Source organism: Taudactylus pleione, unplaced genomic scaffold, assembly GCF_031769625.1.
Source record: "Taudactylus pleione unplaced genomic scaffold, aTauple2 ptg000170l, whole genome shotgun sequence".
NCBI lineage: Eukaryota > Metazoa > Chordata > Amphibia > Anura > Myobatrachidae > Taudactylus > Taudactylus pleione.
Window position 1 is genome coordinate 10994944 of NW_028284572.1, and position 19552 is coordinate 11014495.

At 43.2% G+C, this 19552-nt stretch overlaps 1 protein-coding gene across 1 annotated transcript in view; it reads right to left on the reverse strand.

Annotated features, from left to right (window-relative positions):
* Window positions 1–19552, reverse strand: part of TMEM131L (transmembrane 131 like) — a 135220-nt gene that overhangs the window by 45949 nt on the left and 69719 nt on the right. The window contains exons 16-24 of the mRNA XM_088475318.1: window positions 19391–19511; window positions 19171–19306; window positions 18133–18242; window positions 17874–17946; window positions 15858–15985; window positions 15430–15572; window positions 10372–10558; window positions 3967–4152; window positions 3158–3307 (exon numbers count right to left, since the gene is read on the reverse strand). Coding sequence (XP_088331444.1) covers window positions 3158–3307; window positions 3967–4152; window positions 10372–10558; window positions 15430–15572; window positions 15858–15985; window positions 17874–17946; window positions 18133–18242; window positions 19171–19306; window positions 19391–19511 — 1234 coding nt within the window. The remainder of the gene's footprint in view (window positions 1–3157; window positions 3308–3966; window positions 4153–10371; window positions 10559–15429; window positions 15573–15857; window positions 15986–17873; window positions 17947–18132; window positions 18243–19170; window positions 19307–19390; window positions 19512–19552) is intronic.

The window sequence follows — 19552 nt, forward strand, 5'->3', positions numbered from 1 at the left end:
CAGATGCGATGTCTGAACAACGTATCAGGGGTACATATCCGTCGACCCACTCTCAATATACTAGCTATTAATCTATATATATCATCCAGTGTGTAACCCAGCTTAAGGGAGGATACATTAAAAAAATTTATACTGCGAGGGGGCATTGCATGTCTGCCTAACTTCGAGGATGCACTTAAAGAGGAGTATTTGGGGGAGCTCTCTATTACATTTATTGCAACCAGACTACATGTGCAGTTCAGCAGCCTTTGTGACGTGGCTAGGGATGGACACCAGAAACCCGACATGGAATGGTTACCGGGCTTTTGACATCAAATCCAGCGATGCGATAGTTATATTTTGCCCATAAGCAGTCATAGTTTTGCGCATGCGCACCCTAGCCATACCTCCCATCCTTGCTGTTCCAAAAAGGGTGCGGAGCATCTGGCAAAAGGGGGTGGATCCTGACAGCATGCCCCCAGGCTCCCCCTATGCACGGCATTTATTCTCCCACTGCGGGACAGTAGGTAGGTATGCTTTAGCTGAGCTGCAGACACCACTTCCAGGTGTCCGCAGCTGAAAAAAAAAAAATCGGATGGGTATCAGAAAACTGCAGCCGGTGGCTGGCAACCATCAAATTCTCGCTATTTCCATGGAAATAGTACTTCCATCGAATTGGAAACATCGATCGTTGCTAACCATCAACTTCCCGATGACCATCTCTAGACGTGGCTCACATGGGACTCCTCTCTGGCGCACTTCGTTGTCCTGTCCCTTCGCTTCCTGTCTCCCTCACTCAGCCTCTCAGTACTCTGTGGCCAACTACACTCCCTAAGTACCTGCATACCTGCTCTTCCTGGGAAGAGTGTCCATGCCCAACGCCCTGGTGCCTGACTCCCCATATCATGGCCAATTCCAACCCCTTGGCTGGACGCCTGTCTCCAGCTACAAGCCCTGCACACTCCTGTCGCTGGCCACCTCTCTTGCCACTAGGACCAGGGATATCAGCGCTGGTAATCAGTAAACCACGCCTGCCTGCCCTCTTCTGCCAGCATTCTAACAGGTTGCCTCCACACAGCGTCAGCAAGTGTAGCTCTGCCTTCCTACCAAAAAAGACTTATTAACCCTTTCAATGTGGAGCCTGCACTGCTTCTCGCTAATACTTTAGCTGCACTCCCTGAGCTGCCTAGCATGAATCATCCCTGGTTGGCTGACATTGCTCTTTGTTAATTAGAATTAGTCATGTGGCAGACATTCTCTGTCCCATAATTAGTTCCTATCGACAGCCTGGTGGCATCCAGTTTGCATTCTTACTGTAGGTGTGCTGCACCACCGATTGGCCATCACTTATATGGCTCCAGAGCACCTAGTTAAATTGGTCTCCATTCATTGGCAGCTTTGGACTCCGTCAGATTGTAATCCAGTCTTCACATATGAAAGTCGCCAAAATAGGGGAAGGAGTTTGGCCTGGCAATTCTGCCAACTGTTTAGTCTGTGAAGTCTCTTAAAGGCAACCGCCACCTGCTGGCCCTCGTTACTACCTGTAAATTTCTCACTGTGATTCTAGCTCTGCAATGATTTCCCTAATCAGAGACACTATGAGCCCTGTTATCTGATGCTACCAGTGGATCCGTGCCTTCTTTGTATCATGTCTATCTCACCGTATGGTTATGTACTCTGTGGGGTTCTATCAAATTAACTGCCTATTTTCAGATCTCATAAAAACAACAAATCCACATCTGGTACCAACCAAAGTATATTTAACACTAGACCAGTCAGCACAACCCACTGACCAGACTAGTTCCTCTTGTCCAATGTCACCTTCAGAGATGGAGAAAGACCCTAACACACAGGCGGTTCTTAATAAGCTTGTGCATGGAACAAACTAACTTTCAGCAGGGGCTGAAGTGGGCTAACCTTCGCTGAGCGACCGCCCGATATAGATCGTTCACCGGCACCATTGACCTTGCAGGCGTTGGCAGCCTGGTTGTTCCATCGGCCGTACATGCAGGCCGATGAACGACCCGCGAGGGCGAGCATAATGGTACACACTAGACTATATGTCGGCCCGATCCGTGTGTACCCAGCTTAAGAGTTTGTCCAAAACTTTGGGAACGGTGGATATCACATTTTCATGCCTCTCTAGCATTTTTTTTTATATATTTCACCAGGCTCCTTACATGTTCGTCTTTGCACTTTCGGACTTCATTTGTTTTGGTAGTCCGATAGAATATTCGGATGGGTCCAGTTGAGCCTGCCCTCCTACCTTCCTCCCTCTCCATTTCCCTTTCCTTTCTCTCCTTTCGTTCCCCGCGGAAGGCCTTCCGCACCTTTTCTTGGGTTCTCCCTTTCATGCTTTTTGATCTTTTACTCTGTTTTTTTTTTTTTTATTACATCTTTTTCTTTTTAAGAAAACTGGATGTTGATTTATCACCGTCTCCCGTAATGCTATTGTGATTTTCACAATATTTAGCATTTTTTTTTTTTTTAATTCTTCTCCTCTCTTTGGATTGATATTATCTATCTCACTTCACCATGCATAATATGTTTACTTATTCTTCACTTTACGTATTGCTGTAATCTTAGACCTCTGGGTAGTTCTGTTCTGCATTGTGTCTGTTAATTGAATAAAATGTTGCTTCAGAACAAAATGTATACTGCGCATATATAATCATAACCTGAACAATGCTAGGTTGACATTAGCAAAGCAGAAATCTAAAAAAAAATATATATACAGTGTTCTCCCCAGGCTGTTTTCTGCGGGCGTGGGTGACCGGGAATGCGGCACTTCCCCCAGCCGCATTCCCGGTCACCCACCGCCTCCTGGTGTGAAACGCTGGCCTCTGAAGTGACCGGAGGCTAAAGAAGCCTCCGATCGCTTCAGAGGCAAGCGTTCCCAGTGAAGCACTGCGCGGGTGACGTCATCTGCGACGTGAAGAGCCTATCCTGCGCACCTGCTAGATCCAGTCAGAGCGAGGAAGAAGGAGTGGGAGCGCCGCCACCGAGCATGTTCAGGTAAGTTCAGCGAATAGAAGGGCTGTTTAACGGGCAAGGGGGCTAGATGTATGTGGTCACATCTGTAAATCTGAGAAACTGATTACTGCTCAAACTATATGGAGGTACATGCAGAGATCCCGCCTACTGCGATTGTGCTTATAATAAATCATTTCACACTAACCTGTATGATTCAGAGGTAATTGTGTCCACTTCACTAGAGATTTGCTGGGATGATGAGCTAGTGCTGTTTCTATGTCTCAACTTCAAAAAGTCCGTAAGAATATATTGGGCTTGCTGGATGGCTATTAAAACTACACCAATGAGTGACAAACTGCAAAATAGAGAAATTAATCACTTACAATGAAACACTGCTCACAGATGATGTATGTCAGAATGGTTCATGGATAATGTCAACACAAGCAGAAGGCCCTTTGCTAGAGGGACAATCCAGGCTGAGAGGTTCAAAAGGAGGTTGAGATGACCAGCCCTGTGCACAGAAGATTATTTACATTAGTGCTAAGTTACAATATAGTGACCCAAATGTATGTACTAAGCAACAGTTACAAAAGCTCCTCAACACTATGAAATGGCAACATTTTAGTGGACACTTGGGGGGAGATTTATCAAATCTTGGAGAGCGATAAAGGGTTCTATGTACTAAGCCTTGTAAAGAGATCATGTGGATGGAGATAAAGTACCATCCAATCGGATTTGTCACTTTATAGGTTGTGTTTGAAAAATGACAGGAGCTGATTGTTTTGTACAATATTTCCATCCACTTTATCGCTCTCCAAGTCTGTTAGAAGCCGATTGGTTGCTATAAACAACTTTTCTCTCCATGATTTGATAAATTACCTCTTTGTCTTCATAATAATTTATAATTGTATGCAAATGTATTTCTCTACAGAGAAGAGTTTCTGTTGTAGCCGTACAGTTTCTTTAATAGCAATGGAATTTACAAATAAGTGATTATCAATGTTTAAATCTAACCTTACGAACAGTACAGTGAGTTTCCAGAATGACTCTTCCCAGCTGGGGCCTGGAACTCCGTCTGCACATAAAGGTAACAAGTGGTGGGGGAGAGTCACGTTAAGGGTAAAACGGAACTCCAGACTGGAATCACTCACTAAAGAGAGCTCGCGGATTACCCAGGATGATGTGAAGTCTGGGATGAACCTGTACAGTACAAGATGACAGCTTTCAGCATGGACATAAACGGGAAAAAATACACCCAGAATAAGAAAGCACATTTTATCCTCTACGCATTTCTCCTGTAACTGTTCAGCGTCGTGCTCTGGCATTTTATTATGTATTTGCATCTGTTCTATTACTAAGAGGGAAACTTGCTATGCAATTTTGTTAACTAAACAAACTATTTAAGTATTTATTTTAACTGTATTTTAAAATATATGAATATATAACAATGACAAAAATATTCCAAAAATATTTACAGGGACGGGATCTGTACCAAATAACAATAAGATAATTAAATTATAGGCTAAAAAAATAGCCAAATGAGGGCACTCACCGCACTAAAGAATAATGATTCAATCGGATTTATTCAAATAATGATATTCCACCATCAATATAGTCGAAGTTTCGACCCCTAAGGGTCATTATCAAGACACATCAGCACTGACAAATATCCAGCATGTTGACAAAAGGCATACTGGTTATACCCCATGAGCTCACTTATAAAGCCTGGAGGATCAGCATTAGTTCAATGACACTAATTATAATTAAATTCAACTGAAGTACTGCATCACGCTCTACAACAATGTTGGCACACACCCATTAGCTGAGAGGGCAGAAACAAAGAACACCTCCCCATTGGCATTAGGAGCGCTGTCGCAATAGCGGCTAATGACACACCACGTGTGTTACCACAAGGCTGCATCGTTAGGAAAAACACCGAACCCGGAAGTGTCCACGCACGTCAGACACTCATATGGCTGTGTAACTAGGCAACCAATCAAGTTTGCGGGTCAAGCGGCTTGCATGCGTGTCACATATCCGGAAGAGTCTGCACACGCTGTAGCCACACTCATATAATAGTACCACTTGGCAATACATCTTGGTAGCCAATCGAATAACAGCACATCCATGACAACCATCATCATGGATCTGTAGCTGAATAAACTATAAAGGGGGGCATCCACTAGACGACAAAGTTGAACGACTGAATAACGATAAAATCGTTCGATAATCGTTTGAACATCGTTTAAAAATTTGGTCTTTTAGACATCTATCATCGATCAAACATGCTGGTCAACCTACGATATCGTCAGTTTCAGCATTTTTGCAGATGATTGATTGTGCCTGCATTGAAAGACAAATCGTTCAGTGTGGGCACCCTGCAGTGTAGTGAACGACTGAACGATAACGATATCATTATCGTTCAGTCCTTTCACCGTCGGGTAGTGGATACCCTCCTTAAGGCTAACGAATCAGGCAACTTACATAAGTATCGCATCACCAAAACTATCAGCGCACACCATACCTCCCAACATGACCCTCTCCAGGAGGGACACAATGCTCTGGTCCTGGACTTCCCTGGTAATTTATGATTGGTGTCTGCACCAGAGGTGGGGCTGCAGTAGAGTCCAAAATTCAAACAGGGGAGTCACACCAACTGCCAGTGAGTCCCAGCCAGTGATGTTTGGCAGCGTGTGAAATGACAGTTGGTGTGTCTCCCCTATTTGAATTTTGCACTGCGCTGCAGCCTCACCTCTTACCAGGGAAGTCCAGGACCAGAGCATTGTGTCCCTCCTGGAGAGGGTCATGTTGGGAGGTATGGCACACTGAGGCTCAAGTAGTGTTATACTGTTGCTAAGCAACATATCAAACTGGCCAACCAGGCGACTGCCAAACCTAAAAATACCAATGGGTGTCCTGCCATCTAGTTATTCAGGGAACATGTGCAATACACCATAATATATCATAAATATTTTTCTACACAGCAGCTGCATAATTAAACTATTGATCCATGAAACCAGACTTAAGGGGCTCATATAGTGTGTACCATAGTTTTCACAAACCCGCGTTTCAACACAATATTATAAAAAATACAACATAAAATTAAACACCAATATAGTGAAAAAAGAAAATATACACTAAAGTGAAAATAATAAAAAATAAATAATAAAAATTAAAGAATTCCACAATCTATAAAACATACACAAAAGAGAAAATATCAAAAATCTAAAAAATATAGCTTAATAGCATAACCAAAATTAAAATTAAAATCAGCATAGCAACAAACCATGAATACATTGTGTTCCATATTAATATTCAATATAAATATACTGGCAAGAAGGAAATGCAAGCTTCAGGGAAAAAAATTATAATTTTAGGAATATTTTCAATGGATTATTCTCATTTAAACTGCAGGGAACTGTCGTGTTCAGAGTATAAATCCATCGTGCTTCCCGTTTTCGAAGTATTAATTCCCGATCACCACCTCTAATCAATTTTGGGACATGATCAATTAGCATACATCGCAAGGACGAGACCTGATGTCCAAGGTTCAAAAAATGTTTAGCGGCTGGTTTATCACTTGTTCTAGGCTCTAGGGCAACTCGAATGGAAGTCCAATGATTGGCCATCCTTTCTCGAAAGGGCCTGGTGGTCATTCCAATATAATATAGACCACACGGACATGTGAGGAAATAAACTTCTTTGTACAATGGATCATGTAGTGTATGTCTAATTTTAATCTTTTTCCCACTGTGTGGATGGGGAAACGTATCACCACTTATCATTGCCCGACAAGTGATGCAAGAACCACATTTAAAACATCCAGCCTTCATGGTATTAAGCCAGGACCTGGTCATCGTTTGTGGTTGCATCATAGGGTGTATCAAAATTTGCCTTAGATTAGGCCCCCTTCTGTAGGCTTCCATTGGCGGTGGGCATTTCAACATCTTTAGTGCTGGATTAGTAGTGACCAAAGGCCAGTATTTCCTATAAATCTGTCCAGAGGCTGACGATAAATGATCGAAAGTGGTTACATGTACCAACCGGTCTGGATTCTTCGTCACACGATTAGAGACTGATGGCATTGAAAATCGTCGATAGGCCTTTTTAATACATCGATTGATAGTGTTTGGCGAGTACCCTCGTTCGAGAAAACGCAGCCTCATTTCATCAACTTGTTGTTTTGCCTTAACATCTGAAGAGTTAATCCGCAATACTCGCAAAAACTGCGACACAGGAAGACTCTCTTTAAGGGACACGGGATGTTGACTATTAGTCCTTAGAATCATGTTTCGATCAGTCATTTTTCGAAACAGTGTAAAACCAAGTTGGTCATTGTCCTTGAATATCGATACGTCCAAAAAATCAATAGAATACTTGTCAATATTGGAGGTAAACTTGACTGGTTCTGCCAGAGATTTCAGATTTTCAATCATTAAATCAAATTCAGACCTAGTGCCAGACCAAATGATAAAGATATCATCGATAAATCGTAAATATTTAACCAATTTATCACTAAAGCAATTGATATATTTCTCTTCAAAACCCACCATGTATAGATTAGCGTAAGAAGGCGCTAAATTAGAACCCATGGCTGTGCCGGTTACTTGGGCGTAATAATCAGACCCATACATAAAGTAATTTTGTCCAAGAATCAGCTCAATCAATGAGATAAAAAATTCAATAGGTGGTTTAGTTTGTTTCGCTAATACCAAACAGTCACGGATTATATTAATACCTTGTCTGTGTGGAATTATAGTATACAGCGACTGTACATCTAAGGTTGCAAGCCACATATGGGGCGCAATTGATGTCACTGTTTTCACCTTTTCAAGAAAATCCAAGATGTCTCGGATATAGCTGCCGACATTTTTCACAACGACGGGGCAGAAAGCCCAAAATTCTGAGTTAGTATTTAATCTGTCTACACACAAAATCACTGAAGATGAAAAATCTGTCCTGGCCCTTGGTTTATCATTTATTCCCTCTACCATTCACAATTCTTTCGTTTGGGTCGTCGATAATTACAGATTTAATCGAAAACTGCGTTTACGTGAACATTTTGGTGATTCACAGAGTTCTGATGGTGCTATGAATAATTGAACAATGTGTCCCTTAAAGAGAGTCTTCCTGTTCTGCAGTTTTTGCAAGTATTGCGGATTAACTCTTCAAATGTTAAGGCAAAACAACAAGTTGAAGAAATGAGGCTGCGTTTTCTCGAACGAGGGTACTCACCAAACACTATCAATTGGTGTATTAAAAAGGCCTATCGACGATTTTCAATGCCATCAGTCTCTAATCGTGTGACGAAGAATCCAGATCGGTTGGTACATGTAACCACTTTCGATCATTTATCGTCAGCCTCTGGACAGATTTATAGGAAATACTGGCCTTTGGTCACTACTAATCCAGCACTAAAGATGTTGAAATGCCCACCGCCAATGGAAGCCTACAGAAGGGGGCCTAATCGAAGGCAAATTTTGATACACCCTATAATGCAACCACAAACGATGACCAGGTCCTGGCTTAATACCATGAAGGCTGGATGTTTTAAATGTGGTTCTTGCATCACTTGTCGGGCAATGATAACTGGTGATATGTTTCCCCATCCACACAGTGGGAAAAAGATTAAAATTAGACATAAACTTCTTTGTACAATGGATCATGTAGTGTATTTCCTCACATGTCCGTGTGGTCTATATTATATTGGAATGACCACCAGGCCCTTTCGAGAAAGGATGGCCAATCATTGGACTTCTATTCGAGTTGCCCTAGAGTCTAGAACAAGTGATAAACCAGTCGCTAAAAATTTTTTGAACCTTGGACATCAGGTCTCGTCCTTGCGATATATGCTAATTGATCATGTCCCAAAATTGATTAGAGGTGGTGATCGGGATTAATACTTCGAAAACGGGAAGCACGATGGATTTCTTTAATTTTTATTATTTATTTTTTATTATTTTCACTTTAGTGTATATTTTCTTTTTTCACTATATTGGTGTTTAATTTTATGTTGTATTTTTTATAATATTGTGTTGAAACGCGGGTTTGTGAAAACTATGGTACACACTAATGAGCCCCTTAAGTCTGGTTTCATGGATCAATAGTTTAATTATGCAGCTGCTGTGTAGAAAAAATTTATGATATATTATGGTTTATTGCACATGTTCCCTGAATAACTAGATGGCAGGACACCCATTGGTATTTTTAGGTTTGGCAGTCGCCTGGTTGGCCAGTTTGATATGTTGCTTAGCAACAGTATAACACTAATTGAGCCTCAGTGTGCGCTGATAGTTTTGGTGATGCGATACTTATGTAAGTTGCCTGATTCGTTAGCCTTAAGGAGGGTATCCACTACCCGACGGTGAAAGGACTGAACGATAATGATATCGTTATCGTTCAGTCGCTCACTACACTGCAGGGTGCCCACACTGAACGATATGTCGTTCAATGCAGGCACAATCAATTATCTGCAAAAACGATGTTCAAACGATTATCGAACGATTTTATCGTTATCATTCAACGTTGTCGTCTAGTGGATGCCCCCCTTTATAGTTTATTCAGCTACAGGTCCATGATGATGGATGTCATGGATGTGCTGTTATTCGATTGGCTACCAAGATGCATTGCCAAGTGGTACTATTATATGAGTGTGGCTACAGCGCGTGCAGACTCTTCCGGATATGGACCATGCATGCAAGCCGCTTGACCCGCAAGCTTGATTGGTTGCCTAGTTACACAGCCATATGAGTGTCTGACGTGCGCGGACACTTCCGGGTTCGGTGTTTTTCCTAACGATGCAGCCTTGTGGCAACACACGTGGTGTGTCATTAGCCGCTATTGCGACAGCGCTCCTAATGCCAATGGGGAGGTGTTCTTTGTTTCTGCCCTCTCAGCTAATGGGTGTGTGCCAACATTGTTGTAGAGCGTGATGCAGTACTTCAGTTGAATTTCATTATAATTAGTGTAATTGAACTAATGCTGATCCTCCAGGCTTTATAAGTGAGCTCATGGGGTATAACCAGTATGGCTTTTGTCAACATGCTGGATATTTGTCAGTGCTGATGTGTCTTGATAATGACCCTTAGGGGTCGAAACGTCGACTATATTGATGGTGGAATATCATTATTTGAATAAATCCGATTGAATCATTATTCTTTAGTGCGGTGAGTGCCCTCATTTGGCTATTTTTTTTAGCCTCCTTGGATATTTATTGGAGTACCTGTTTGGCCTTGGCCTTTCTCCCTAGTGGAGCACCCTGCTGAATGACTTTGCTAAGGGATGTGAGTGCTGTATTTCTCAAATATATATATATATATATATATATATATATCAGCATGCGGGGGGAGGTACAGGGCTGGCACACATCTGGCAGCGGAACCATGAACAGTGCTGTGTACAGTCATAGCTAATACTTACACAATACTGATTTCTCTTGATGTATTCTGGCTTAGAGAAAACATATGGCAGTCCAGGATTTCAAACCCAAAACCTTGGCAATTGTATCCATTTATTTTCATATGCACAATAGTCAGGGGCAGAGAACCAATATTTTCAACTTTAAACACTTTTGTGATGGACAGGACTTGTTTGCTGTCCTTTAGTTCTGTACAAAAAAAGAAAAAAAAAATCAATAGGGACATCACATAATTCAGTAAATTAATAAAATAAAAGATGCTTTAAAGCATCCACAAAACAAGTTGGATATATGTACATGAATAATCAGAGGTGCGACCGAGACCAGAATTTTCTCACTTCAATTAATAAAAAAAACCTCACATCAATACAATGTGCTGTTGTGGACCCTGCTCCTTTCACTATTTAACTAGCTCTGTATCTCCCTGCTTATCTCTACTTACCCTCTTCACAGCAGCCCTGTACTCACTAATGCATCACATGTCTAAGCAAGTTACTGCCTACCATAAAAATCACACACACTTATCCACAGGTTGCTGTGTACATTATGAGAATTCCATTCCATAATTACACTTTGGTCTATCCCACCCAGGATAACAAGAACTTGCATCGATCCCTGCCCAATTGGGAAAATTGTCCACCACACAAACTAGGCCTGTGGGAGGAAACCTGAGCACATAAACACAGGGAGAACATATAAACTCCGTACATATTAAATCCAAGCTTTGTGAGGCAGTACTGCTTACCACTATGCCACCATGAGATTAAGAAACATACAGTGCATCCGGAAAGTATTCACAGCGCTACACTTTTTTCACATTTTGTTATGTTACAGCCTTATTTCAAAATGGAATAAATTAATTTTTGTCCTCAAAATTCTACACACAATACCCCATAATACCCCAACCTGAAACTGTAAAAACTTGCAAACGTGTGGACAGAGGACCAGGTAGCTGCACGGCAGAGCTGTGGTGCCGAAGTCCCATGCCACGCTGCCCAAGAGGACGACACTGGTCTGTGTAGAATGCGCCAACAGCCGGTCCGGAGCTGGTCGCCCCACACTGGAATAAGCCCGAGTGATGACTGAACGAATCCAACGCGCAATGGTCTGCTTTGTAGCCGGCCAACCCCATTTCTGGGTGTCAAACAGTGTGCAATCTAGGGCCCCTCTCCCTATGTATGTCGTACAGAACAAGCAGAGAACCTGTCCGGAGGAAGTCCCATCCAAGTAGATCTGCCAGACAAGGACTACGTCTAATAGAGCCAGATCATCACCGTCCTGTCGATTGAGGAAATATCGAAAGAATTTCCTGGCTCAAGTGGAAAGCCGAAACCACCTTCAGTTGGGATGTAGGAACTGTATGGAGAACCGCCCCATCATCCTGGAATCTGAGAAAAAGGTGGCCTGCAAGACAAAAGCACCCAACTCGGAAACACGCAATAGGCAATAGCTATAAAGAAGACTAGCTGTCAAGTAAAGAACTGAAGGTCCGCCGAATCCAAAGGCTCACAAGGGAGCCTGCTTGAGAGCCTAAAGGACTAGGTCATGACCCCACGGAGCTATCAGCGGACAAAACGGTGGCTGAACTCGTAACACGCAGTGTGAAAAAAGGTCCAAACCTCTTGAAAAGTGAGTTGCAGCTGGAAAAAAGCAGCCAGCTCTGAAATATGCACCTTCAGCCGGAAACCGGCCTTCAAACCAACTTAGCGCCCACTCCCCCCCTTTCCCGAAAGGCGACAACATCACTGGAGGAAACTATATAGAGCCCGGTCTCCAAAGCCAATCAAGGAAGATCCTCACGCAGAAACCGACCCTGCAGCAGGAGATATGGCTGCAGTGGAAGACACCACCTGGGACCTCCTGACCGATTGAGAACGTCAGCATACCAGGACTTGGGCGGCCAGTCTGGAGCCACCCCGTTGATCTGTGACCCGCTTGAGCACCTGGGGCAACATCGGATTCGGGGGGAAAAGATAAGCCAGACCGAAGTCCTATGGAACAGTCATGGCATCTACCATGCAAGCCCTCGGGGCTCTGGACCACGCGTATAACAGGTGAACGGTGCAATTGTAACGAGAAGCCATGAGACCCCACCACTGAACCAACTGTTGGAAGACCACCTGATGGTGTGACCATTTTCCTGGGAGAAATGTGGTTACGCGGAGTAAGGCCGTCTCCCACTTGTCCATGCCTGGTATGAACATTGCAGAGACCTCCGGAACGAAGGCCACCGCCCAGGCCAGAATTCGAGCCACACTCTCTCACTCTTGGTGCCTGATTTACATACGCCCCTGTTACTGCATTGTCTGACTGAAACTAAACTGGATGGCCAGCCACGACAGACTGGGCCTCCAAGAGAGCTAGATAAATGGCTCGGAACTCGAGCACAAAGATCGGTAATGCAGCCTCCAATGACTACCAAAGACCCTGAGGTCGAAGACCTAATGTTACGGGCACCCCAACCGAGGAGACTTGTGCCCATGGTTACAATGACCCAAGGATCAACCAAAGAGCAGATGATTGAAAACCAGCCACTAACGGAGGTATAGACGAGTGCTGGTAGACAAGTAGCAGAGACAAGACAAGAGGGACTTTGTGAACCCAGACCCATTCCGGAGAATCTCCTCCTGGAATTCCAGTAGGAGTGGAACCTGGTGTGCTGAACGGTCTGCAAAGGTAGAGATCTGTGCCCCACACAGCTTTATGCACAGAAAGAAGGATGGTGAAAGCACTAACAATACCATCGAGACCAAATCCTAGAAGGTCCGAACTTTGGACACTAGCAGAAAGACTCGCTGGAGGGAGGTGAAGAGCACCTCCAGGAACAGCTGGCGATATCAGGTGAAACTTCTCGAAATCCAGATCCAGCAGTGATCCTGAAGTACCTGTACCATGCTTTCAAGATGCACCTTCAACCAGGAAGCCTTCACGAGCAGATAGTCCAAATAAGGAATGACCGTTGCACATTTTTTGTGCAGAACTCTTGCCATCTCCGCCGTGATCTACTTGAACCGGTCGGAGGCAAATCTAAACTGAATGACAGGGCCTGGAACCAATATTGAGTTGCGCAGACCATGAACCAGAGGAGAGCGATCATCTGCCCAAATAGAAACATGACATGGAGTGAAGCCAAAAAGGAGCCGTTCGGTTTCCAAATGAGGAATAGGGTGGAGTAGAAACCTAATTTCCAACGCAGCACCGAACCCGGAGCAATAAGGCTACTCTTCTCTGCCTCGTGGGGGAGACTGGTGGCGGCAAAATGCTGTGGTGGAGGACCCAGAGGTTGATTATTGAACCCCTCAAAATGATGCTCAAGTGTCTGAAGAAGACTCCTGTGAGGCGCTACGCATCTCAGGAGCCTTGGCTCCTGAGCGTCTACACCTCTGGAGGGTAGTCCTTTAGAAGGCTACCCCACTCCCTGAAAGGAGGATCACAAAAATGTGGACCTGATGCTTGAAGCAGCCCCAGGAAGAAAAGTGCTCCTCCCAGCAGCGGCTTGGGTAAGGATAGTATCCAACTCAGGCCCCCAGCGCAGAGCCAAAGGACCCGACGAGTGTCAAAAGCCGTAGCGGAAACCCATGGTGCTATCCGAACCCTGTCTTGCACCGCCTCACCAACAGAGTCCACAGCGCCAAGGATTTGCTCTGCTAAGTCCAACAAGGAATCCCAGAACAAAACCCTATGGAGGCCCGCAACAATTTTGTCGACCCAAGTCTCCAGGATTCGGCCCCATGCAGAGGCCAGTGAGGGGAGGATAACCATAACGGAATCCAAAAAGATAGACGCAAGACATATTCCAAGTTTCTAGTCTAAAGGAACTGTAAAGGAAGCTGAACTTTGCACCGGAAGCAACTTATGCTGTGCTAAGCATGCAACCGGGGCATACACCTTGGGAGACAGTTTCAACTTAGTCATATGATCCGCTGGGAGTGGATAAAGTGACCACCTTGCACCGACCTTTAAAATGGCCAACCGCAGTGGCCCATGAGGTCTGCAATGCCGTACCCCTGAGGAAGAGTCCAAATCCGCAACCTCATAGAGGACCACGTCCTCCGGAATCTCGCCCTCCTACTCTTTTGAATCAGAGACGTCCGCTGAACTCTTGACAGACGATAGACACTAGAGGATCCCCCAAAAAACTTTCAAGATAAGTTGAAAATCCCATCGCCATACGCTCCATGGGATAGAGCTAGGGAGGATCAGGCACTGCATAAGAGACCGCACCACCATAAGATAGGGAAGGAAGTCCCTGTGCCGAAGAGGCTTTCAAGGCTGAGGCCCGAAGCTGATCTTCCCGCTGAAGCGCCATCAAAGTCACCAAGTCAGTTACAAACCGGATCTGAGCCCATTCAAGTATTGGCAACGACACACCTCCCGACACCTGTGCGGCCCTGGACGCCGTTTTACAGTCTGCGAACTATGCCCCTGAGTCCAGCTGTCATTCAATTACAAATTAAAATAAAACTAACTAAATCTGGGGATGCCCAGCAGCCCCCACCAAACGTGCCCAACTCCTACGGGCACTTAAACGACACTGGCCTTCTAGGGGTTGCAGGGGGAGGAGCTAATGTTCTTAAAGTTACAGTAGTTAAGTGCCAGCTCCTGCTCAGCCAGCGACAGCCCCATGGTCCAGTGTCCCCCAGCCTTGATTATAGAGAAATTAATTTTAAGTCAATCTTCAGCAGAGTAGGACCACAACAATACACTGTAGTCAGTGTTTTTTCTTGTTGCCTTGGGGTACCAACTGCTAAGGATGACTATGGGCCGTTGAAACACCATTAAGTTTTAAGAGGCATAATATTCATCATAACCAGGTGAATAATTCTCAATTTACCTTACTGAGTATACTATGGTGTATTTTTATTAATTTTTATGACATTTGGAGAAAACATCTCGGCTATTGTCATATCAAGCATTGGAAGAACATCAGTCAGAGAAAATGTATATATTGAAAACTCTTCCAGACATCTCTGCTCAACGAGTTCCCTATATATGTAAACAGCAATTTATTATGTCCAATACTGCAAAACAAAGTAAATTATATAGCATATGTCACTCACGTTGTCTACAGTCCATCAGGGTGGACTCTGGGACTTTGAACCTCAAAGATCCCCCTATTCCAGGCAGCCTCCCTCCAACACGTAGCATTTCTCTTGCTCCAAGACCCTCTACAGTAATCAGGTCTAGAACAGTCAAATTATTCCTGTGAAGAAAGTTATGCTGATTATAGACATGCTGCAATAGCAAGGTAATAAATTATGTATCAGTAATGGAAGACTTGAAAACACATGAGCAGAGCTCTTCCATGTTTCTGGAATCATATAAACATAAAAGTACAAGCCTGTATCTTTCCCTATCACAACAGCTTCAGTCCTTACACCACCCTCATGGAAGATGTTATACCTACTTAATTGCTTCCATATCATTGCATTTCATCAGTTGCTCTGTTTATAATGTGCACATAGAATATTATCTATTTTAAATTTACCTGATTACTATAAGTGAGCTAACTTTTCTGTAATCTAGAGGTGTGAAGACTACACCAACTTGCTGACATTCCCAAGGCTGTAAGTGCAATTCAAGCACCTCACGGCTGCATTCATCCTCTTCTTCCTGCTGTAAATACATGAAAGGTACAATTTGTTTTTGAAAACACCTACTGACTGGGTTAAAAAATAGGCTCTAAAAAGGTTCCTGTTCAGACACTAATGTTTTTCTTTCGGAAAATAAAAAGCAACATTAACAAACAAGTGGTGGGAAAAAAAAGGTACCCTTCCAAGCCATCGCTTGCTGCAGTTTTGCGATTATATAGGTTTGCTATAGATTGTAGAACTTGCTTAATTGGCCTGCTGATATTTTATTACAGAAATATACAGCTCTCATTGATTAAATCTATTAATTTAACTTACTACTGAGAGTAATTGTAATATGCGGGGGTATCAAGTTGCCTATCACTGGCATTAATAGCTATAACAAGAGACCCCCATAGTAACGGATTAAAGAATTCTCAAGTAAATTTGTATTCTATGCCTATTCTCTCCAATTTCAGTTCAATACTGCACCCACTGAGCATTGATTAGGTTGAAGACATGCATAATATGTAAATGTCCACTGACTGATCACAGCAACTGTTCAGTTCGAGCCAAGACTTAACATAAGATTGCTCTATTGAAAGGGAATCCTGAGGGTAATACAAATCCAATTTCAGCTAAGATAGATAGATAGATTTCTCTCAATAGGACTCAAAGCACTTTACATTATTTGCAGTGAGTGAGGCATCTTGGGCACGCTATTCTAATTAATCATCTAGTCCCTTCCCTATTGTAGCTTACAGTCTAAGGGGCCTATTCATTAACACAAAATTAACGGTATTAAGTACATTTTTCCTTCATTACCGTTTTTTAGTATTAAACACACTTAATGCAGGAGATATCACTGATATCTCCTGGTCAAGTGGGTCTGCGATAATTTCCACACTCCCCATACTTTAGTATTTGGAATTTGATGGTGTAACTGTACGCCACTCTCAGATGGCGTACAACATGATATACTTTACCTGCTTTCAGAATGAGCAGGTCCTCCTTGGCCCCCTCCATTGATTCCTGGTCCCTCCCACCAAAATGCTGCCAGGAAGATTCTTCATTCTGTTCACCAGGGGCACTTGTAAGTGCTTCTTCAATTAACTGTTTATTTACTATAAACAGTTCCACTTACACTTACAAGTTCCACTGGTGAACAGACATGAGAAGATGCTTCCCGGCAGAGGCGGCAGCAGCATTGCGGCGGTGGGGGGGGGCATAGAAAAGTGCAAAAAAATAAATAAAAATAAGTCTACTGTACTTCTATTGCTCTACAGCCCTTCTGCCTGGCCGTCCTGTCCCCTTGATGCAGCCTATGACAGCTGGAAGGGAAGGTGCGCGGGGGAGGGGGCGGAGCCTCCCCCGCCAACGACAGAACAGTGGATGGAGCGGGGCTCCCGCAGCTGCAGTCAGGCAGATCCAGGAGACAGGCAGGGTATGCGCCATGCAGGTAGGGAATAGTATCTCTTTTCGAAAGCTGTAATCGCAAAAATCACAGCTTTTCGGAATAGATACCTATGGAGAGGAGGAATGATGTACTCCTCTGGTAATTAGGTAGAACTCCATGAGAGTTCTAAACCTAATTATCTCCATTGATTATTTAGCAATGAAGAATAGGCCCCTACATTCTCTATCACACATTCACTAATTATTCAATCCCTACCCACCCACACAAACACGGGAAGCACATACAACTTCACCCAGGTAAGGCTTTTGTGAGAATCAAACCCAAGACACCAGTGCTGTAAGACAGCAGTGCTAACCATTGTGCCACCATGCTGCCCTGCAGTGTCTGGTACAGATCATATATATTTGGACAGATAACATTACATTGTGCCAATATTGTATTTAAAAAGAAAAAACTGTCAGACATTATCAAAAAGCACAACGTTTAACAAACACTTTAACAAAAGTTATTAACTTACCCGTGTGTCACATTCCTTTTGCAGCCTGAATTCAACAGTTGTGAAATCAACCATCTGCTCATTGACACCGAACCTAAAATCCACAAAAAAGCTATTTGAAAAAAAAAAAAATCTATAACACAAGACAAATTCAAGTTTCAGAATGCAATGATGCCACACTAGCAGGTACAGTCACAGCCAACAGCATCATTGTGCCTTTAGATATATATCATTGTGCATTGTATCAGACTATAGAACCAAGTGTTGCTGGCAGTCCTACCATTTGCTGAGAAGGCTCAGAGCAGCTTGTGGATTAGGATAATGAGATAGAGGTAGCAGTTGCACAGTTACAGGAAAGGGAGAGGGGTTCCTCAGCATAACATATTTCACCTGAAACAAAAGGATAAGATAATATGGAATTCAATATATTTTATACCAACATAATATTTTCTTCTGAACTTCTTTTAAATATCAAGTACATACACTACCGTTCAAAAGTTTGGAGTCACTTAGAAATGTCCTTATTTTTGAAAGAAAAGTCCTGCTTTTTTCAATGAAGAGAACATTAAATTAATCAGAAATACACTATACATTTTTAATGTGGTAAATGACTATACTAGCTGCAAACGTCTAGTTTTTAAAGGAATATCTGCATAGGTGTATATAGAGGTCCATTTTCAGCAAACAGCGCTTAATTGGAGCCAATTTCCTCCTCCAACAGGACAATGACCCAAAGCACACCTCCAAATTATGCAAGAACTATTTAGGGAAGAAGCAGGCAGCTGGTATTGTGTCTGTAATGGAGTGGCCTGCGCAGTCACCAGATCTCAACCCCATTGAGCTGTTGTGGGAGCAGCTTGACAGTATGGTACGCAAAAAGTGCCCATCAAGCCAATCCAACTTGTGGGAGGTGCTTCAGGAAGCGTGGGGTGAAATTTCTTCAGATTACCTCAACAAATGAACAGCTAGAATGCCAAAGGTCTGCATTGCTGTAGTTGCTGCAAAAGGAGCATTCTTTGACGAAAGCAAAGTTTGAAGGACAAAATTATTATTATTTCAAATAAAAATCATTATTTCTAACCTTGCCAATGTCTTGAATATATGTTCTATTCATTTTGCAACTCATTTGATAAATAGAAGTCAGTTTTCATGTAAAAGACGAAATTGTCTGGGTGACCCCAAACTTTTGAACGGTAGTGTATCTCAGCTGTACACTACAACACTCATATGCTTCCAAGTGAAATCCATGGAGATCAACAAACTTGTCCTAACCCAGCAGCAGCTGATGGAAAGAAATATCAGAGTAGAGTCTAATTACCAAACTTTTACTTAGTGCAGTTGCAGTGAAGTTCACCACAAGATCAGGCTCAGCAATTAGCTGTGGCAGGAAGACAAGACGTCGGTCCACATCCCTCTTCTGCTGTGCAGTGCTGCCAAACTCAGTGCTCTTCCTCCTGGAGAAACACTTTGGTACTTACATACGTAATCATGCACAACGTATCCTTATACAGTCTACAGCAACACAATCCAAAACCTACCTACACGTTTCCCCATCCTGCATCTTCTGGTACTTCTCATAGAGGTCACTCCCTAACTCGTAGTCTATACTCCAAGCCGACATCCCCAAAGACAGGCTATGCTGCCAGCGCATACTTTCTTCTACGGAAACAAAGTCACAATTGTGGAGGTCCATGTAGGGA